Source organism: Podarcis raffonei, chromosome 5 (genome assembly GCF_027172205.1).
Source record: "Podarcis raffonei isolate rPodRaf1 chromosome 5, rPodRaf1.pri, whole genome shotgun sequence".
NCBI classification, from domain to species: domain Eukaryota; kingdom Metazoa; phylum Chordata; class Lepidosauria; order Squamata; family Lacertidae; genus Podarcis; species Podarcis raffonei.
Window position 1 is genome coordinate 65,536,004 of NC_070606.1, and position 22,446 is coordinate 65,558,449.

General features: G+C 46.2%; 1 protein-coding gene across 2 annotated transcripts; it reads left to right on the forward strand.

Moving 5' to 3' along the window:
• Positions 1–1,805: 1,805 nt before the first annotated feature.
• AMOTL2 (angiomotin like 2) lies at positions 1,806–21,009 on the forward strand. Of its 2 annotated transcripts, none has more exons than XM_053389858.1 (10): positions 1,806–2,112; positions 4,980–5,819; positions 9,088–9,355; positions 12,754–12,898; positions 14,022–14,114; positions 15,590–15,885; positions 16,400–16,692; positions 17,356–17,555; positions 17,935–18,111; positions 19,148–21,009. In XM_053389858.1, exons 2-10 carry the CDS (start codon positions 5,071–5,073, stop codon positions 19,204–19,206), a joined length of 2,280 nt encoding a protein of 759 aa, XP_053245833.1. In that variant the 5' UTR covers positions 1,806–2,112; positions 4,980–5,070; the 3' UTR covers positions 19,207–21,009. The 2 variants fall into 2 exon arrangements, with proteins under 2 accessions (XP_053245833.1, XP_053245834.1); XM_053389859.1 differs by lacking the exon at positions 1,806–2,112 and adding an exon at positions 2,814–3,193.
• Positions 21,010–22,446: the final 1,437 nt, after the last annotated feature.

Sequence of the window (22,446 nt, forward strand, 5' to 3'; positions counted from 1 at the left end):
CTTGGGAGAGCACATCTGTCCTGCCAAGTGATGCTCAAAATCTTCCTGATGCAGTGCATATGGAAGGCATTGAAATGTTGCTCCTGGCAGGTGTAAGTTGTCCATGACTCACTACCATAAACAACACACAAGCCTGGTAGACCTTCATCTTGGTATTGGACGTTAGCATCACATTCTCCCTTTTGGAGAGGCAAGCCAATGCCGTAGCTGCCTTGCCAATACACTTGTCCAGCTCAGCGTCAATGGAGAGGCTGCTGGTTATGGAGGAATCCAGGTAGACATATTAATCTGCCATCTCAAGCATGTGGCGGTAGACTCAGCTCTACACGCTTTGTTTTAATTATACCAAATCAGAGGCAAATATTAATGCAAGGGCAAGTGTGGCAAAGCTGGTTACACACATCCCCCTCTGCTGGCTCCGTTGTTCCTTTACAACCTTCTTTATCCGCTTACTAGCGTCGCCCTTAGAGATGCCATTACTGTTGGGGTACATCCAGATAGCGGTATTTTCAAGGGTCAGATATGCTGATTCAGGATGCCTGACAATGTACACAAGCCACAGGGGAAACGGGGCCAATCCTTGCTAGCCTAAGCAGCACACTAGAGATTCAGCGCAGTCTAAAAGTTGCTGTCACAAAGCTCTACATTGGTGGGTACTTTTTTGCATGGAATATCTTCCCTCTCTGCTAAGTCTGGAATTGGATGTTTTCAGCAGCTGATGGATTGCTGAATGGGGCACAACTGTAGTAAGCCTGAGCCCTTGCCATCAGATCTTGAGGCCTGCCCAGAAAAGTAAGCAGCCTTGCCAAAGGACAGGGAAACAGCAGGAACCCCAAAATTTGGGATCCTCTCCAAAACAGCTGGAAGAGGTGAGTGTAGAAAGTTGAGGAAGAACTGTGAGTGGAAGGAGTCATATTTGCTATCTTTGTGCATTTGTGCAACTCCACCTCTTTCAGCCCCCTAAGCTGGGGAACTGGGTGTGTGAAGAGCAGCTTATTGATTGAATAGGACACAGCTGTGGGCAGCCTGACAAATCTCATAAAAGCAAACTCTACCCTCAGCCAGTTCAGGGGACCAGTTCAGCTTTGTTCATGCAATAGTTGGTGAGTTTGTGGTCTGGTAAGAGGCTGAGTGGTGTGGTCAGTGAGAAGCGGTTACTATCAGTACTCAATTACAGTACTGATACTTTATTGGCAGTTTGTGTTGAAGGTTTCATTGCATATTTTTGTAATTGGTGCATTTTTAAAAACTTGCTGCGTATTGCTTTAAATATATTTCCTCTATTAAACTGTACAGTAATGGTCTTAAATAAACTGGCTGCGGGGGAACTCCGCTGTCTGGAAGATGTATTAGAAACGGCCAGGAGCAACTAATTTATTTTTGGAGACTCCTCACAAAACAAGCTCCCCCTACCCCTCTTTTAGAAGAAAACGTAGCTGAGTTGGGGTGGGGGGAGAGAGGCTTAAGCAATGGGAGGCACTGGGGAAGTTAGGCGAGTTTTACACTCTGGAGTCCGACCTAATATCTGCGTGCCCCTCAGCCAATTTAGAATAGATAGCAAATGGACATTTCCAGCGCATTCGTGGCCTCCTTCCTGCGCACAGCGAGGCGTCAGGCTATTATTCCGCGGCGCGCGCCGACTGGGCTGCACGGCTAGTGGGGACGCAGCGGCGCGCCCCCTCCCGGGCTCCGGCGTTAATCGCAACCGCGGGAGCGAACAGGCTGCCGAGCCGCCTCGACAAGCCTCTCTTTGCAGCGAGCAGCTTTTGATCGCGGAGTGGGGGGAGGCGGACCTGGCGCTCTCGCATTCCTGGCATAGCAGCAGCAGCCTCTTCGCGCGGCCCAGCCTCCCCGGCTCTCATTACAGCTGGCGGAGGCAGGCTGTGCGCTCAGTTTGCCTTCCTTCCAGCAGGGGCGGACGCAGGCAGGCGCTGCGCGGGGCTTTACATGCACCCCCTCGGCTCACTCAGGCGCTGAAGCCAGGAGGAGCGCGCAAGCCGCGGAGCCGGACATTTGCTGGGGTTGAGCCCTCGCTTCCTGCCCGGCGCTAAGAGCGGGTCCGAACCGAGCCCGCAGTTTAGCCCGAAGCCATTGTGGGGCTGCGATGGTCCGGTAAGTTCCGCGCCACGCGGGAGCGACTGCAAGCAAGGGGAGCGCGCGCGAGAGAGAGAGACATTGAGAATGGCTGTGTGACATATGTCCTTCGGCATAGCTGGAGACCGCCAAGCAGCGGCCAACTTTCCCCGCATTTGGAGTCGGCTCTCACCGTGGCGACTGTCTGGTGACACACTGGTGGGAGATCAAACCATCCAAAACCCGAACTCTTGCTATAAAACGAGAGGGGGGGGGGGGAGAGACCTCCAAAGTGATTGCCCTCTCTGCTTTGCCTTGGACCAATTTTCTGGCTGTCCCTCCTAAATTTTGATCTGGAGGTGCGTCTCCCTTCAGCTCCTTGCCTCCTTCTGTTGTTCTCTCCCCCCACCAAAAAAGAGAGAGAGAAATATCCCCCACTTTTCCTAGGCTGACTTCATTCTCGGTTCGTGTTCTTGCATATAGCATCGCCTTGCCCGAATCTCTCTCTCTTGCGCGGGCAGGTAACGTTTCCAGACGTGGGTGGGTGGGACTAGGGTGCTGCTGCTTGGGGCTGGGGGGCGCGCGTGGGCTGGGCGGGCAGGTGCTGCTAGGGGCATCCCTCTCGCGCGCGGCCGCCTTGGCTTTGTCTGGCCTGCCGCTGGCCGCTGCTTCCCGGAGCCCGGAGCTCTCGCTCTCACTTCGCAGGAATGTTAATTGCAATCCAAACCCCGATGATGTCAGGGCAGAACTATTTGGAAAACAAAGAGCGGGCAGCGAGGCAGGGGAAACTCGAAATACTGCGCAGATGGCAATCTGCTGAGTGCGCTTCGGGCGATCGCTCTCCATTACATGCATTTGGGCTGGAAGGACGGCGACGGGTGGGGGCGCGGCGGGATCCTGGCCTTGGCTGCCGCTGATTAGGGAGACTTTTTGCATTTTTTCCGCGGGAGCAGAGCGTAGAATTTGTCGCAGATAGTTAAGATAAGGAAGCATTCAAAGAGGCTGGTGGCACTTAAAGACGAGCAGCCTAGTAAAGCAGTGCCGGGGAAGCGTGCATAGGATTGCAGCCTGAGGCTAAAAACTGTGTACCCATTCCTAGGACTAAGCTCCATTGAGCTCGGTGAGTCTTAACTTCCGATGGACATGCCTGGATTGCTCCGTCGTTTCACCTTTTTAAGGTGAACTCTCCTTAAAAAGAAATAAGCTAACATTTGCTGCAAAAAAAGAAAAGTACTTCTGGCATGCTTGACCTTTTCTTCAATTTAGCATCAAGATAATGGTGTATCAGACTTTATACACTGCAGAGTGCAGTAGAAATATTTATTCCCTTCCTTAAACCCCCTTGCCTGGAAAATAGTTATGGAGCTCATACAGTTAAAAACCATGAAGCAGCTTGTCCTATTCAATGTGCTACAGAAATACCTAATAATGTCTGGTTGTTAAAATTTTGCAATTCAATTAATCTGCAAAAATTACTTGTTAATACCCCCTCTTTTTCTCCATTTGGTTATTAACTTGGGATAGGGTTCACCTATGCAATTAATCTCAACTCTTTACAGTACAAGGACTTAATATAGCATTGCAGAATGGCATTACAGGATGGAAGGGTGGGTGAACAGAATTAGCCATCTCCTGTTCGTTTTCCCTCTCCCCACTTCCCTTACAGGACCTTGTTTCCCAAATAGCTTACTAAGGTAAACTAGAGCATGCTTTCATTGGAATTGGCTTTGCCCTTTCTGTGACCCTGGTAGTTGAGCCATCGGCACCATGCAATTTTAAAATATTGCTTACGCTAATGCCTTTGGTCATGTGCAGAGTGCCTTTCCTTGGCCGGAGTCAGTCTCTGTGCATCAGAAGGTAAGTTAGAGGACATGGGTTGGTTTCCAGCTGTGGAGCCACCCTGTAGCAACTGCAACTACTGGCCGCTCTGCAGCACCGACAATACCTTCTTTGTGAGGTTTCTGTTCTCATTTAAAGGAAACAAATGTTTAACTGGAATTTACCCAGAGACCATTTTCATGCTCTGATTTTCATTCTGGCATTGAGTAAAATATTTGTGTGTCGGTTGAGTGACTTGTGACTCCTCACCGATGAAAGATTTTCTGCAGACAGTTTAGTAGATGGTCTCTTTTTAGGATATTGCTAATGGTAGGATGATTGTTAAACAGGTAACAGACTTGCCTAAATAGGAATGAGCCTTCTGGGAACACCTTATACATGATACTTGACCTTCTTTGCCATTCTGAATTATGACCTTGAGAACTGTTATAGAACCAATGCAGCCTGCAACTTCTAGATTACTATTGTAACTTGTTGGCTGATGCTTACTGAGTCAATCATGCTTCTTTGCTCCTGTCCTGCTTAACAAGGTTGTTGTTAGGAAAAACTAGATTTGAAAAGAGCACATCACCTTGTTCATTCCCCACAGTTTAGCTGTGATACTCTGCATCCTTACTTGGGAGAAAGTCCCATTGAAACCAGACTTTCTTCTGAATGGAGATGCACAGGATCTTCAATAGATTGCTGTCCTACAAAGGAGTTCAGGGCTACAAGCCCAAGAACAGATGGAAGAAAGCCCTATTTGAGACACATTTATTTATGGCATTTACCCCAAGAATTCTGAAAGACACATATCAGATATAAATGAGCAATTAAAACAAACAACTAGTTAATGTTTATCACGCTGGCATCCCAGCTTTTGTCCAAGAAACATGTAAAGATATGTGATTTTATCCTCACAACAACCCTGTTAGCTTAGGTGGCCTTCATGAGGGGCATGTGACCTTTTTAAAAACCAGGTCCTAGTCCCTTAAATCTCAAGATGGAAAACTGGAAGGATTTCTTCCTGCAGACTCAACCGAGCAGTGCTTTCTATCCCTACTGACTCTTGCTCTCTTCACTTTTAGGATCATTTGGCTGGGCCGTCACTGTTAGATTCCAGGGATAGTATCTTCTGTACCTTTGGAAAGTGCTTGTGGGCAGCCAGTTTAGCTGAGAATGAGGACAGCTGAGGATTCCTCTGGGACTGTCCTTCACCGCCTCATCCAGGAGCAGCTGAGGTATGGCAACCTCACAGAGAACCGCACTCTCCTGGCAATACAGCAGCAGGCCTTGCGTGGAGGAGGAAGCGGTGGCAGCCCACGGTCTTCCCTTGAGAGCCTCACCCAGGAGGAGAGCCAGATGGTCCAGCAGTCCACACGGCAGGAGCCACAGGGCCAGGAGCACCATGGCGACCACTTCTACCTGGAGAACAATATGTACCACCTCTACCAGCCTCAGCACAAGGGAGAGGAGCTACCCACCTACGAGGAGGCGAAAGCGCATTCTCAGTATTACGCCTCGCAACGAGGCCAGCAGGTTGGGGTTGCCGCGCTCGGGGCACACGCTGAAGGTGGGCAACGCAGGGCCTACACCTCGGATGCCAGCAGCCCACACCAGGACGAGTCGCTGAAGGAGCTGAAGCACGGGCATGTGAGGTCGCTCAGTGAACGGCTCCTGCAGATGTCACTTGAGAGGAACGGAGCCAAAGCTCAGAACCACATGAGCTCCTCTCACAGCTACCCTCAGCTCTCTAGGCACCACCATCTCTCTGTCCCTAGAGGGAAGCCCTCTGAGGCACCAGAATCTCGAGGGCCTCCTCCAGAATACCCCTATGTCATCCCTTCGCAGGAGGCACCAGGAGGTTACCTCCCAGACCCCAGGCATCACTTCAGAGAAGGCCCAGCATTTCAGCATCCTGAAATCAGGTAACCAATCACACTGTTGCTCTTTACACACCCTCATGTGTTTCAGATGTTGGTGAAAGATGGGATGATTCCACAAAGACTTAGGTGGTGGACTGGGTTAGTCATGCAGTTGACACAAGGGTGGAAATTCATGATTGGCAAGTGTTCGGAAGGTGCTTGAGGAGAACTGATAAGTTGCTTTGCATGGTTGTTCCGGTTCCTTTGGTTGGAAAGTACCTTCCCTTTTTCCAAGAATGGAAGTGATTTTGAAATGTAATGAATGGAAGTGGGATGTGGTAGATGGGAGATAACAGACTCAAAAATTTGTGTACCTGAACAGCTTGAGAGGTATAAACTAGCTTCCAGTGCTGTTGTTTTTCCATATTTACCTTTAATTGTGGAATCCACCTCCCTTTGTGGGCTTGAATGTTTGGTATTGATTGATTGAATTTATATACCACCCTATACCCTGTACTTTGGAAGGAGGTACTAGTGAATGTTGAGTGATAGGGGAACCACCTTCATTGCCCACAAAGGTAGCAAAGCAAAATAGATGGACATTTGCCTAAAGATGCTCATTGTCCCAGGAAAGCAAAGAAGCTGCAGGTTATAGAAATATTTGAAGGAACGAAGCACCCCACAAAAGAGAAGAGGGTTGCTTCATTGACTTTTAGCTTCAGCTATGAAGCAACTAAGTGAAAAGGCTCAAAGTTCACATGGCTTTGTTTTGGGATAGGGCGGGTCAGGGCTTCACCATTAGCCAATCAAGTCATGCACAAAATGATGGGGAGGAGTCAAAGAGTTGCTTTTCTTCCTGTACCATGTACAGCTTCATATTTAGGAAGATGGTATGTGCGAGATTAAATCTAGGACACATGTAAGCAAGGTGGGAAAGGAGAGCAACAATGTTCTGCTTAGCAGAAACTGCATGTGGTTCTTTGCAAAACCTTTTCTGGTTAGAGGGTGGTAAGTGATGAGTGTGACCAAAGTCTGCCCTGCCTTGAAAATGGGGGACTAGTTTTGGAAAACCGTTAAAATGATATACACTGAAATTCAACCAGGGGGATACGAGGAAGTCACTTAACAATGTTACTAAGTTTGGTTTAAATATGGTTGAGATTTATGTTTATCTGTTTGTTTGTTTAAAAAATATTTTGGAAAATCAATAAAAAATTGAACAAAAATGAAAATGGGGGACTTATCCTATCTCATTAACATGCCATTGCCCTTCCAAGATTGTGAGTTGCACTGCCATACACTATGAGTATGCTGAAGGTTGATCTTCGGCATTGTACATCATTCTGAAGTTGTCTTATGAAAGACTTACTTGCTCAGGAATATTCTATTTCTACTGATGTCTTAGGACATTTATAGCTGGCTTCACAGCTGCCTGCCACAGTTTGTGACTTGCTGGCTAAAGCCAGCCCCTTTATAGAAGCATGGGGTGGGGACTGGGAACAGAACCATGGCTTGCTTTCTGTGAGGCAAATGGTAGTGAATGCTGACAGGAAGAGATAATGTTGGAGACAGGAAATAAGCCTCTTTCCAGGGGAACAAAAGGAGAGGGTGGTGGCTACATGCTGAGAGGAAGGTGCATTTATTCTTGCTTGCTCCAAGATCACTTCACAAGAATGTCTGAATAAGCCTCAGTCAGATGAAATCATATATTCTTGGACAACACCGTCCCATTCAGGCCCCAGGAAAGTGGCCATTTGAATTCTAAGAATTTCAAGCTGTCCTTCTGCAGATGTTTGAGTTGTGAGCAACCCCTTTTAAAAAAAAGTCAGGCTTGTGCATATCATGGATTCTTCTAGATTTACTAAATTGCCCATTTCATATTCTCAGGCCATACTTGATTATTGCACCCAGATAATGAGCATTTAAACAAGTTCACAAAATTTGTTTTTATTGACCATTTGAACATACCCAGATTAAGCTGCAGTCCTCCCCATACTTCAAAATAATTATGGAGAGGACTGTAGCTTAATCAGGGTAAGCCCTATTGGACTCAATGGGGCTTGCTTTTGAGTAACCATAGGTATATACCGTCACAATTGACGCTCACCCATTGACATAAATTGGCTTACTTCTCTGACAACATGATATTATGCATATTTACTGGGTTCAGTGGGTTTTCCTCTAACGTGTTTAGGATTGTAGCCTAAGTAAATGCATTTAGCATCCAGGTACAAGTAACTTCAGTAGTAATCTTAGCTGCCACAGAATTATCAATCAAATCTGCAGAATAATAAATTAATCTTAATGTATACAAATTTTTCAAACTGGCACATTCTCCTTTATGGATTGTGCAATATATATTCCATTGTGAATCAAAATACTGGTTTCTTTAATGCCAGGAGCTGTAAAAGTTTGTGGTGAGTGGCTGCTTCTTTCAACACAATTCTGTACTCCTCTGTGTTTTAAACATGTGCCAAATGATGAGTGAGATCATGTTTGCTCTACAAACACAGGGAGTATGGGAAGGAGTAGCTTGTAAGGATGCAATGGTTGCGAAAATATTATGGCTTTAAACATGGACTCCTCTTTACCCTGGTTCTTATCCTCCTCTTAACTATTCTGATTGACCCTCACTTTCCTTCACAGTCAAACTTGGCCAGTGAAAATTTACATTTTTAAAATCAGTGGTTGGCACTGACTGATGCCATGGAGTCCATGTCTTATGAAATAGGTGCTGTGTCTTTCTCAAAAAATAAATTGGGAAGTCTTCAAGAATCTTTTCTGCCTATAATAATTGGCTGATGTGCCTCCTATAACCCTGGGTGGGGAAGTGGGAAGAGTAATATATGAGGGAATACAATAGGAGTCTAAAACAATCTGGCTTGCTTCCCCAGACGCTTGGAGTGGTATTCAGTGTAGCGGTATTGTGACATTTCTCCTTGTGAATTGGAAAGTTCTCCTCCAGGGTGCAGACAGGATGATGGTTCAGGGTGCACACAGGAAGGCGGGTGGAAATCCCATTGTGTTAGCAAGAATTTAGTTGAATTGCTGAGCTTGGGAGTAAGCTTCATGGATTTTTCGCTGACTGAACATGTATAGGATTATACTGTTAGTGAAAAGTCAATGTGAAAAGTCCCTGTACCATTAGGTTTTAAAGCAATAAGTTCAAGTTGCCGTATCCTTGAGGCCTAGTATTTTGGGCTGTTCATTTGAGTGCATCAGGTACCTGCTTGGAACTAGGGTTTGCACAGTACTGCTGCAAAAATCAGTGCTCAGGCCTTCTTGCCCAAGGTGCTTGCCTTTAATTCCTTCATCTCTGCTTTCTTTATAGAGTGATGCAGGCCCAGATGCCCCAAGCCTACCTGCCCCACCAACAGGCTGCCCTGTGCCATAGTCCTCTGGGGTCTCTCACTCCTGCTGGGATGGAGGCTCTTATGTCAGCCCAGGCTGCTTCTGCCAGTAGCCACTTGTCCCAAATGAAAGCCGTGTTGATGGACAACGAGACGTTGCTGAGAGAGAACGAGAAGCTCCGCAGGGAAAACGAGATGCTGCGGAGGGAAGTGGAAAACTATGGCGAAAAAGCCAGCTGCATACAGAAGGTAAAAGAGCAGGCATAGTAGCTGTCGTTTTCTGAGGAGCTCACTCGACCCAAAGCACTTGCAAGAGATGCAGACCCCCTTATGGGTTGCATCTATTCCAGGCAAGATACTCCACGCCTGACAATTGCTCCTCAAGGTCCAAGAGCTGGGGTGAGGAACGTCCGGCCCAAGGGGCAGGGTCTGATGCAGCCATCTTGGTCTTCCAAGTGTTGTCTGGCTGTACTGTTCACCGGGTCTGTGGTGCTCTCTCATCTGGTATATTTGCTTAGCTGGAATGTAGCCTTGAGTGGTGATGCTGCTGCTTGCTTGTCTGGATGGAGGGTGGAGAGGAGGATGGGGGTGTTTGTGGAAGCCTCTGGTCTTGTATGAGTGGAATGTAGCCCACTATACAAAGGTAACAATTGCATTCTTTGCTCCACCCACTATTGTCTCTGGCCCCACTCACCGCCGACCTGTAACCTCTGGGAGGTTGCCCATGATGGACTGAGAAAGAGTCGCAGCTGCTGTTCTAGAGGTTAAATCCATTGTTTGACATAAGAAATGGATTCCTTAAAGCCACTTCTTGACTGCCTCTCTTCTAAGTTGACATAGCTGATAGCAAGACTGCAAACATGCCTTCCCCACAATGACTCCTCCCAGAGGTGCAGCATCTATAACCATCAGCCATGCTGGCTGAGGATGCTGGGAACTGTAGCAAACCAGAAAAAAGAGAGAAGAAGCAACTCAGGATGCTGGATATTTTATTTATTAAAAAAATCCAAGCAGGAGCTATAGGAAAGGGGACAATATATCACATAAAATTACAGAGCATAAGCACATAGGTTTTCGTCCACAATTAAAACAGACGAATGTAATTTCTTTGAAGCCTAAAACCAATGGAATAATTTTATATCCTCGACATACATACTCAGTATGCAAAATTGAAGCAAAGAAGGTCTGGAGGGCACCAGTTTTTGTAGGGGAACTATGGTAGGAGGGTTGCTTTTAAACTGTAGGAAAGGTTCACAGCTAAAGTTGCTTTCTTTGCATACTGTGTTGAAAGAACCAGGAATGTTAAAGTTGGAATTTTTTCTTAGTGTTTCTCCTCTCCAATTGGGCTAGAGAGCTAGCATGTATCTCCCAGTATGATTTTAGGACTAGCTGCAGAGAACTGGCTCAGTTTTTAAGGAAGGTGGTCATGTCAACAAGCTCTGGCCCATAAGTGTGGGCTGGGGGGCCACATGTGGCCCTTGGAACTCTCCCCGTTTATTCACTTTACTAGTCCTGCTCTACACGCCCCCAGGTGTTTTTGCTTGGTTGGAATGTTCCTTGGAACTCTGATAATGCATCCTGCTTACTTACTTACTTGCTTGCATGGATGCATGATAGAACCCTGGGTGTGTTTCTAGCCTACTGTACAAAGCTAAAATTTACATTTGTTGCTTAGCCCAATTTTGACTCTGGTCCTGCCGTCAAAGGCATGTGGCTCTCAAAGGTTTCCCAAAAGGGAGTATGGGCCTCAAACTGGTCCCCTTGATGTAGCAGACCCTCCAGGTGTCCCTGTTTTCCAGGGATGTCCCTGATTTAGAGAAGCCGTTCCGGTTTCTGATTTGATCCAAGAATGTCCTGCTTTTCCTTAGGACGTCCCTATTTTCATTGGAGAAATGTTGGAGGGTATGGTAGGATGTCCTTATTTTCATTGCTGTCTGAAGGCAATCCTGCATAGGGAAGTTTTTTTTAAAATGTTTTGTTGTTTTTATATATGTTGAAAGCAACCCAGTAAGAGTGTCTGGGGTATAAATAGTAAAATTATTATGGAATGGGACATCCCTATTTTCATCAGAGAAATGTTGGAGGGTATGCTGTAGTGAAAGTGTATATCCAGGCCATTATGAACCAGACATCGTGGCTGGGAGCAGTCCTGATGCTTCCTAGAAAATGCCTCACAACCCCAGCCTTGTCTTCAGGAGCATTTCCTGAAATCCTTTGACTCTTGTCTTTTGTCCCCCAGAACAGCTGTCGTGAAAATACATCTCCCTTAATTTTGTTTAATCACACCCCCCCTCCCCATTAAGCAGCTGTGGAGCACAAGCACCACAGCACACAACAGGTCTTAATCTGCAGCAGTTGTTGAGTGCATAGAAAAGAGTCCATTCACCACCTCTATTAGCAGTTGTGCCCTCTCCCTATCAAGCCCTCCCTGTTGGGGTCTGCACTAAGGCGAGTCACAGAAAGCCTTTTGTGCAAAGGCGCACAAGGAGAGGCCTGTTGTGTCCCAGCTTCAGCCAAGGGTGAGACTGCTCCCTTTTGAACTAGCTAGTTATTTGGGGACTGTAAGGGGCACGTGCCAGGGCTACAGAGGTGGGGATGCAGAGGGAATGTGCCAAGCCTGCAAAGGAAAGGGGTAAAAATGGAACACATAATTGGATGTCAGGACCCTGCCAGCTGGTACTGGGGTAGGGGTTAGGGAAGAGAAAAGGAGAGGAAAGGAAAGAGTGCAGAATATACAAGCACCATTTGGATTTGTCTAGCACTGATAGCCTCTCTGGGAGAAACAGAGGGAGGGTGATAGGGTGAATTTTATTGCTTGTTTTCAAAATAAGCGCCAAGCCCTGTTAACTGCTGAGAGCTCAAGCCCCAGCTTATGCTAGATAGCTGAGCAAAACAGCAGAGCATGGGGCACAAGCGTTTTAGGAAATCCGAATTGCACACTGGCTTGTTTGATTTATCTTGGAGTGGAATCCAGAAACATTGAGAGCTTTTTGGGCTGGTATTTTAGTTGCATATCTGGGTGAGAAGGCAAGTGTGTGTGTGTGTGTGTGTGTGTGTGTGTGTGTGTGTGTGTGTTACATGAAATTAAGTGTCCCATACAAACTTTAAACTGCTTTGAAACCATTTTAATGGCCTTGAGTTGTCTCATTAATTCCTGGAATTTGTATTTAGTGAGGGTGTCCATTTACTCTAAATTCAAAAGTCTCAACTTTTAAAAAGTAAATATTTTTCCATTAATTGCTTGTATACATTCACATGCAAAATACTGCTGTAATGGAGCAGTATTATTAACAACCAATCTGGCAACAAAAGGACAAGGTTTTGCTCAGAAACAGCATCTTGGGACAGGTACATAGTAAACAACGTCTCCCTGTATATTGCATCTTACATTTTATTCATTCCTTGCCATTTTTTCATGCTTTTCCTGTGCTTCGCCTTCCTGAGCCTATTTGTTTCATGAATCAAGGCAGCCTACAAAATTCAAATCCATATTCAGAACCCAAGTTCCAGTTATTAAGAGAGGGTTGCCTATATTCCCATTCAGTGTGCAAAGTACATATCTTGAGCAGTTATCACTAAGGGGCATTCATATATCTTCTCATACAGACTATTCATTTTAACTAAAGTCTCTTTGCTGTCTTCTTTAGCTGGAAACAGAGATTCAGCGAATTTCAGAAGACTATGAAAACCTAATGAAGGCATCTTCTAAGAGAGAGGCGTTGGAGAAGGCAATGAGGAACAAGAAGGATGGAGAGATGCGGCGGTTGCAGGACTTCAACCGAGATCTGAAAGGTAAGATGACAGAGATGGCCTAGTATACCTTGGTCCCAATATCTGTGTAGAGGAAATTTTTGTTATAAGAAAGATGCATGCATGACTGAAGCTTCCAATCCTGTATACCTTTAAAATAGAGATGGGGAAATCTGTGGACCTTCAGGGGTTTTACTACAACTCGCATCATGCCTGTCCATTGCCCATTCTGACTGAGACTGATAAAACCTCAGAGTCTGGCAATATCTGGAGTGTCACAGTTTAGCCACTCCTGCTTTAAAACAAACTCCTTAGGCAGGCAGTCGAATTGCATGTCTGCTCACGAGAGGCCCTGACTCTATTCATATAATTGTGAATGAGCTACAGACTTATGCATTTCCTCCTCCTCTTGCATGTGACTTCTCTATCTTGTCTGTTAAATTGTGGGGCTTCCAGTTGTGATTTTGCAGTGTGTATGCCTATGGGAATCTGTTTAGCTATGAGCTGACAATAAAGAGGGAAGCTGTGCAGATGAGAGCAGAAGAGCGTGCAAGCCCATGGCTTATCCAGTCCTCCAAACCATTGTTTGGAAAACTTTCCAACCTGCATTGTTTAGCTTGGTAGACCCTGGAAGCCACATGATAAAAAAAAATTAAATACCCTGGGTAATATCAGACATTATCCATGCTTGGGAGTAGACCTCCTGAAATAAATGGACTTGCATTACTTATCAATATATTTCTGTGGGCATGCTCTTAGTATAATGAATGTTGGATATCTCCCCCTAAGTTTCTATACCCTGGCACTAGAAGAAAAATATAATAAAGAAACCCAACAAAGCAAAAAATGTGGTAAGAGTGTCCCAAGGCTTTGAACTCAAAGTGTTGCTGGTTCTACAGCAACCCTGCCATTACTGTCTGCAGCAGGAATGGGAAACTTGTGGCCTTTCAGGTTGCTGTTGGACTACAATTCCCATATTTCCTGACCATTGGCTATGTTTCCTGGGACTAATAGGAGTTGGAGTCCAACAACATCTGGAGGACCACATATTGGTAGCAGACTGCCATCACTTGACAGGTTATACCACTCCTTTCTATTACTCCATGAACCTCTGTATGAAATAAATTAAATCCTGATTTATTTATTTTCTTTCAATTTGCCACAGAGAGGTTGGAATCTGCAAACAAGCAGCTGGCCAGCCGGGCACAGGAAAACCAAGAAGGGAACCAAGGGACTATGGCAAAACTTATTGCCCAAAGTAAGTCTCTTCAAAAGGCTTCTGCTGTTGTGATTGTAGCTCTAACCTAGTTGGGCTGGGTTTGTTTGTTTTTTAACAGTGTGGTCCTTATTCCTGATGCTTTCCTGTGAATGGGTTGGGAAGGGAGGAAAAGTAAAGGTTCCTTTAAGATTGAAGAGGAGGCGTATCCTCTCTTGGAAGCTTTTTGCCATTCCCCAGAGAGCGCTAAGCTGTTCTTGGCACTTAAACTAGAGGCATTAATCACCACAGCCATCAGTGTGACCTGGATTCTTTGCATTCCAGTGGCTGTTACTGCTGTTCCAGCACACAAGCTACACTCCCTCTGTTGAGAGTCCTGGGCCCAACTTGTTCATTCTCTCCTTCTCTCCTGCTATTGTTCTGAATTTTTTGAAAAAGGAGAGATAGTTGCCAAGGGATGGGGATAATACTTGTTCTTAAGTTTTCAGTATCCAACTTAAGGAAATGCCTTCAGCCCTTGAAGATTTCTCCTGCTCCCTCTCAGAAGCAGATCTTTCTTCCTGGCCTTGTAAATGCAAAACTGATATTCTTAAGCAAGATACCCTGTGCACAATGACTCAGAAATAACTTACTCCCTCATAAGTTTGTTAGGGCTGCAGTAAAAAGGGATATACCCCAATGGCCTCTTTGTTAGTGGCTCTTCATTGTTGAAACTAAATTATGGACCCAAGCCCCAGTCCTTCGCTTGTATCGATTCAGCTTTATATCAACCCCACTTCTTATGGTCTGGGAAGATGCTCCTTTGCTCAGAGTTATGCGAGTGAGGGGAAGGGATCTCCAGAACTGATGCAGGAACTGCCAGAGCTCTTTTCCTCCTGGTTCCTGGTAAGGTATGAGGGAGGCAGCTCTGTAGCCAGTCCAGACATGCATGGTATAAAACTGCAAACACTTAAGTAGTATTTATTTTAGGCATGTATATACATTGGTTTTCGTGCAATTCGCTTTTGTGAGGAAAGCGACTACAAATACAGTTAATTATAACAATAACTAGAGCTTTTCAGATGACTGTGCCAAGTTCCCACAGGTTTTTCTTTTTGTTCATTGTGGGAAATGTGCATGGTGCCCCCATCATGATCATATCATGGAAAACGAACAGTGTGGGAACACCTAAATCAGGGCATTGATACCTAGGATCCATAGTATAAGAGAGAGCATCTTGGCACAAATTGGTACACTCCCCTGCCCCATAGTGTCAGTCAGCTTCCTGGGCACAGGTCCAATGTAACCTCTTCCCCCCTCAACCCCATGGAATAATTAAACAAGTTAAAGGTCAATGGCTACTAAGAATGCAGGCAACACTCATTTCTCTCCCCATGACTTGTTGAATGGCTGGTTTAGTTTATGGTGGCTAAAAGTTATTGGTTGATGCTTTTGGCTGTGTTTCTTCTCCCCCTGCCCCCAATGATGTCCATGGATTGGTTGTAACAACCTTGCCTTTTCCTCATGTTCTCTCCCAGATTATGAGCACCAGCAGGAAAGGGAGAAGCTAGAGCAGGAGGTTGCACGGTTGCACAGCGCGAACGATGACCAACGCCGGCGGGCAGAGCTGCTGGAACAGGCTCTGAGCAGTGCCCAGGCTCGGGCCGCCAAAACAGAGGACGAGCTGAGGAAGAAACGGGCATATGTGGAAAAAGTGGAGAGGCTGCAGCAGGCACTGGGCCAGCTCCAAGCTGCCTGCGAAAAACGCGAGCAGCTGGAACTGCGTCTCCGCACTCGGTTGGAGCAGGAGCTGAAGATGCTGCGGGCTCAGCAGGTGAGAAGGAAGGCCGCGCAACCCTGTGCTTCCAAACTGGGGCTATTTAGTCATTTCTGAAGAGTTGCAATCCTATTTCTTCCCCTTGAAAGATGCCCATCAATTTCACTTTTCCGTAACTTGAAAGGAAATGCTTATAAAATATTAGAACAGTGGCATCTCCAGTCCAATAACATTGGGGGTCCTGAAGCCTCAGGTGGCAAAATTGGAGCCACATCCTGAAGAGATTAATATTACAAATAATACGATTAATAGATGTGGATTGCTTTAAAACTAAAAGTGCCCAAATTCTCAAAAGTTGTTTGGGTTACGGTTGTATACACAATAACCTAGAAATAAATCCCAGTGGTGTGAATGGAACTTAACTTCCAAGTGGACACATTTGGGTTTGCACTGTTAATTCAGGGTCATTCCCAACACCAAACACATTAATGTAGGTGTGTTAATAGGCTGTTTCCACCAGTAGCCCAGAATGCAGACTCACTTGGGCCTCTCTTCCTCACTGATGATCTAGAGACAGATGGGAGCCCCTAGTGGAGCATCACCCGAGCTGAACCCCCACGTGCTCTCTGAGCAGCTGAGAGAAAGAGAAGAGAAGATCTTGGCCCTGGAGGCTGATATGACCAAGTGGGAGCAAAAGTACCTGGAAGAGTGCACCATGAGGCAGTTTGCCATGGATGCTGCTGCCACGGCGGCCGCACAGCGGGACACCACCATCATCAACCACTCCCCGCGCCACTCGCCCAACAGCAGCTTTGACGAGGACCTGCTGCTGGCAAACCACAAACATCAGGAGATGGAGAACAGGTTAGTCCTGCGTGAGATGGCATACAGGGTTACTCGTCCACTGCTCTGGTCCTAACGCAAAGGGAATGATTGGTCCCCTTGGCGCACTGCATGCCTTGAAAAAATGGCTTCTTTGCTTACATCCTGCAAAAACATGCCAGAGGCAAGCTTGTGCTTCTGGTGCCTCTGAGAAGTCCCTTAACTAGTTAACAGCAGGAAAAACAGAGACAGGGGTTGGAGGGAAATCTCCATTGAGCTGCAGGAGAACTAGAGTCCGAAGGCCTAGAAAGGCTTCTGGTCTGATCCAGAAGAGATCTTTTTATGTTCTTCTCCATTGTTAGGAGTGCTAATGGCTGCATGCTACTTTCAGAATCTGCATGCCTCAGAATGTCAGTTGCTGGGGAAACAATTATTATCATATATATATTTATACCCTGTCTTTCAAGGCAGCTTGCAGATTAAAAACAAGAACCACAAAATACAACAGCAGGGTTTAGAGCACCTGTCCTGCTTCTGAATTTTCCATAGGCCTCTGGATGGACCAGGATGCTCAAATAGATTGGCTTCCTTTGGTCTGATCCCACAGGGTTCATCTTCAGATGCTTCAAAAAGAATGCTTCCTGCATATTCTGATGTCATCCCGCCTTTTTCCTCACACTGTGTTTCCCCCCTCTCACTTCCCAGGTTAAAAGTACTTCATGCGCAAATACTCGAGAAGGATGCTGTCATCAAAGTCTTACAGCAGCGCTCTCGCAAGGACCCTAGCAAGGCTAACCAGGGCTCCCTGCGGCCTGCCAAATCTGTGCCTGCCATCTTTGCCGCTTCTGGTACCCAGTATTGGCCAGGTGCCTCTGTCAGTGAAAGTGGTTCCCGAGGGAGTCCAGGTAATAGAGGCTTTGCTTGATGCTAGACAAAGGGAGGGAGTCTATATCTAGAATGTATACAAGGGTGCTTTTTCTACTAGCTCCTGTTAAGCTTCCCATGAAACACTTGATGGTAGCTATATTTTATATGGAATTGGCATTCTTTAGCACCCACTTGTTATTGTGCTGCTTAGGAGTCCGTTTCAGGAAGCAAAGCTTGGACACTTGTGGATGCTCATGTTCTGGATAAAATGCAGAAGAGGGTATTAGCATACAGTTCTAGGAACCCCAAAACACACACAAGGGCTTATTCTTGGAAAGTTCCTCAAATTTTGCAAACCTCTTCTCACTTCTATTGTGTTTGCTCATCTAAATGGGGCTCCTTTTCTCCTTCCTCCAGCACCCAAAGCCTCAGCAGAAGCAGCCGCCACATCAGCTTGTGTCCCTCATGCCTTCCATGCCAAACACGGCAGCAAAGATGGGAGTACGCAGACAGAAGGCTTACCCGAGGGGACTCAGTGTGATGAACCCCAGCCTGAAAGCAGCGCCAGCAGTGGCAGTGCAGCAAATTCCCTAGGTGAGTGCCAGCGGTTGCTCTAACCTACGGAGTGCGGCTGTGAGGCTACCCCAGTGCCTGCCAATCTCCTAATGGGCTCTGCTAATAGCTGTGCTTGCAGTAAACCCTGTGAACTGCCTCCCCACCCCCCACCAGGGATGCCAGGCAAGGTTCACATAACTAAGAGGTGAACGCAGAGCTGCTTTCAGCAGGCTAAATGCCAGGATCCAGATTCCTGCCATAGTGACTAATCATGAGTTTCGTGCAATGCGGTACAGGATTATCCTCTAGGAGCAGGTGGAGCAGAAAGTGGGGGGGGCAGTGTGTTTGGAGGGGGGAGAGAAGGGAGATTAAACAAAGGCTTATGCGGAAAGGCTGCATTGATTAAAGCTCCCTAAATTCCTTAGTAGTCTCTTAGAGACCCTTTTCCACAATAAAGCCCAGATGTCCCCAACTTCCCATTGTTGAAATAGCTTGGCGCAGAGAGGAAAAGTTCTGAGGGAGGATTCAAGACAGGAAGGCGAAATCTTGAGTGTCTTCCTTCTCCTACTCTCCACCCATCCCACCCTCCAGAGATGATGGTACTTACCTCTACCTATTGAGAGGGGGGCTCTTTCCACACCCAGAGCTGTGAACCCAAGATATTTATCCCCTGCCTTGAACCTACAAAGAGAAGGTGCCTAGGCATGCATCAGCTTCATACTAGGAGCTGGTTTTGATCAGCCTCCTCCAACATGTGGGTTGAATGAATGACAGATGCCCATGGTTAGGTCAATGTAACATGTGTTTCATTAGCATGAGGCAAGAGCTGCAGGTTTTAGTGCCTTGGCCCATCAAGTTTTTTCCCCCAGCGGGCTGCCTGTTTGCCAAGTTATTTTTCAATAGATGGCTCTTGAGCCTCCCTCACCCCCTTAGTTTCTGTCATTAGGATAAAAGGTTCGACTACAGAAGACACACTGAGGTCATTGATGGTTTGCACTGCTGCCTTGCAAAGCTTTGCACTCCTCCGCAAAGCACTTTGCGTTATAACATGGGCTGTATTTCTTTTTCCTTGCAGAGATTTTGCCAGCTGCTAAAGCCGTGGACTTGTCGGACATGGTGGAGATTCTCATCTGAGGAACTGGGGAGTGGGAATCCTCCAAGCACATGACCAGATCTTGCCACTCCTTAGCAGATTGCTGCCTTATCAGGGGACGGTAACAAACCAAGAGAGCAAGGACCGAAGGAAGCCTTCAGAGAATTAGGATGGCGTGTGGCGTGCAGGGCAAAGACTTTTCAAGAAGGACTTGAAGGAAAACCCCACGCCGATCCTTTGATTTTTTTCAGGCACAAAGCTGTGGCGGCAGCATGCCTCTCTGGGTTGTGAGCCTTCACAGTTGCCCAGGCAGGTCTCTCCCTTCCACCAGTGGACTGAGCAGCAGCAGCTGCAGCACCATCAATTGAGGCCAGTCCTTGCACGGAAGCAACTGCTCCATGACTTTCTTAGCCACTGGCGTTCCCAAGAGATGGGAAGGCAAACGGCGAAGCCAGGTGGGACTCTCGTGCTGCCTGGATATGGCCCAACAGAGTGCAGGGCAGCAGCGGGGGGGGGGGCCATGCTGGGGTTTGGCACCAAACGGGTTGATACTCCTGAATCACTGGGCTCCTGGCAGGTACCTGGACCTGAAGTGTAAGCTGTTGTAAGCAAAGAGTGTTTGTCTGGTGCTTGGTGTGGCTAGAACGAATTCCTTGCACCTTCTCCCCTCCCCACTCCCCCCCCGTCCACTCTTCAGCTCCCAGGCAGAAAGACTGCTGCCGATACTGGGGGTTGCTAGCAGTGTGTTCCCATTGCCTGGGGGGTAGCACATGGCCTGTCACAGGTACTGGGGAAAGAGGAATAGAGGAGATGGGTCCCATCTCTGTCTTTATTTTTGTAAATAACTTATATAAGAACAAGCCCAAATAGTAATGAACATTTCAGCCACCGCCCCTCTGTTTGGCTTTTCCTGTCCCCTTTATGATATCTGCAGTGGATCTGCTTGATCTCTCTCTTTGCTCCACATCACTTAAACTAGTTTTCCCCCCCACTCCTTGTTTTGTTTTCAGAATTTCTTCAGTGTTTGCTTTTTCTTTTCCTCCATTTCATATCCTGTTTGTCCAGAGTTAAATATCCGCCTTCAGAGTCCTTCAGATTCCATTTCCTTTGAAGCAATTTCCCATGATGCTTCAGACTGGAATTTCCCTGCTCTTTGTTTGAACAGCAGCCACAAGCCAAGTGCTTCTGTTCCTGGATTGCTGTTTCCAAGCCGTTGTCTTCTTTTTTTTAAGGCAGAGGCATCCCATGTGGTATAGATTAGCACAGCTGTATTGGGATGAATGGCCCTGATCCCCAGTTTGTATAAAACTGGTGCCATTCCCATCAGCAGAGAATGCCATGTGGTTGAAAGCAGGATCATGGTTTGGGCCTCTCACTGATCTGAGCGATGCTGATTTGCAGGTGAAAATCATTTAGAAATGAATTGGAACTATTTCAAGAGAGCGAGGGAAGTATGGTGCGGTATGTGTGTGGGGGTTTGTGCTTGGAGCCTTGTGTGTTTATGAAGTGGAGAATGTGGCCAGCAGCTAGTAGTAGTTTTCTAAAAGAGAAAAAGGGCATTTGTGGGAATGATGCGAGTGAATATGCAGATTCTTTGTGTCACGAATGTGCCTTTAAGAAAAAGTTCTGGGCAAGGACTGATTACTGGTATATCATTTCTCTAGAACCACTCCAGAATCTGCAGTAAGACGCAGGAGCCTTTTACACTCCCCTGCCTACTGACAGCTGGCTTCTGGCAGTAGTCAGTCGCAATATTCACCAAACCTTGGTGCTTTCTTGATTCTGCCTTCACACACCTTTGTCTCTGCTAAACGTGTGCATTTGCTGGACAACTGCATTTTTTTTTAATAAAAAAAAATCCCCCTTCATATAAGTATGTAAAAAGGTGTTCAGTTATTGTGCATTGTTTACAAAGTAAAAAAAAAAAACAGCAAAAAAGTTATGAGAGAAAGATACACAGCTTAATATATTTTGCATTAATATTGGTATTCCTGTTTTAAGTATTTTTGTGCTGTGAACTTTTTTCTGCCAAAGACAGTGAGGGGTGTTTTTTTCCCTTTATTTTGGGTGCATTTTAAGTTATCTTAAGTATTTAAACGCAAACCTGACCGTTTTATTATGCCGCCCTATACCGAGATTGCTGTAGCATTCCACTTGGTATAACAATATTTTAATAATAAATAAATATTGTCTAATAAACTGCGAGACTGTTTCTTTTCTATGCCATTGTGATGGGGAAGGGCAATAAATCCACACATTGTAACACTTGTCGTGCTTCCCTGTTGTCTTCTGGGCGCAATCCACAACTTCCTTCATAAAAGCTCTATAAACAGCTTGAGGGTGGAATTTACCTGAGAAGCTACTTCCTCTTTCTCTCTCTGCAGTCCTAATCATATACATTTCTATTCTGAAGCAAGTCTGTGCTGTGTTCAATGGAATTCAGTTCCAGGTAAGTGTATGGACTTGTAGCCTATACACTTTCCTGGAATTAAGCTCCATTGAACTTAATGGGACTTCTGAATAGACATGTATAGGACCTACTTCCTTAGCCCAAGGAGCTCAGTGGCATCTATGCATACGTCTCCTCCACATTTCCCCCCCTCACAACATCCCTGTGAAGTAGGCTTCGCTGAGAGAAGGTGACTGGCCCAAGGTCACCAAGGATTTATGTCTCCAGGTCCAACACGCTAATCAGCTTGCTACATTTGCTCTTTGGAATGCACTGTGAGCATGTTGGTAACATTACTCATGCAACATATTCAGACTGCAGGCATGCATAAAAAGTTATTCTTGTTGGCAGCTCCACAATTATAGAATTGCCCTTGCTCACCCCAGTCTGCTTGTGGGTCTTTTGGAACCGTGGTCTTGTTTTCACTACCTTTTTTAGGGTAGGCTTTAGTGGGCCAAAATTAATACATTCAATTAAATGTTTGGGGAGAAGGGAATCCCTTGGCTCATTAACCATGAAATTTTGGATTAAGACTTCAAATTTATATATCACACCATCACTGTACCTGGCTTGGGTAGTGGGAAAGTTTAAATGATGATTTCTTTGTTGCCTGCTGTTGCGCTAAACCTGCACTAGATGAGGTGGAGCTAATGAAGAACTGAGCCTACCAAACTTCACTCTGTCAAGGGTCCCTCAACTCTGACTTGACCATAGCCTTTGGTCTTTGCAGGTTCTCTGTCCTTCCTATAACACCACTTAGGAAATGTAACAAAAATCACAGAACAATGAGCTGAAGTGCAGGGAAGATTGATTCGACTTGGGCATGAGAAGA

What these genes read in the sequence shown, in the direction of transcription:
- AMOTL2 (XM_053389858.1), top strand. Translation starts at nt 5,071, where the DNA reads ATGAGGACAGCTGAGGATTCCTCTGGGACTGTCCTTCACCGCCTCATC. An exon ending in TTTCAGCATCCTGAAATCAG is followed by an intron (nt 5,820 to 9,087) that starts GTAACCAATCAC and finishes CTTTCTTTATAG; the next exon opens with AGTGATGCAGGCCCAGATGC. An exon ending in GGCAAAACTTATTGCCCAAA is followed by an intron (nt 14,115 to 15,589) that starts GTAAGTCTCTTC and finishes GTTCTCTCCCAG; the next exon opens with ATTATGAGCACCAGCAGGAA.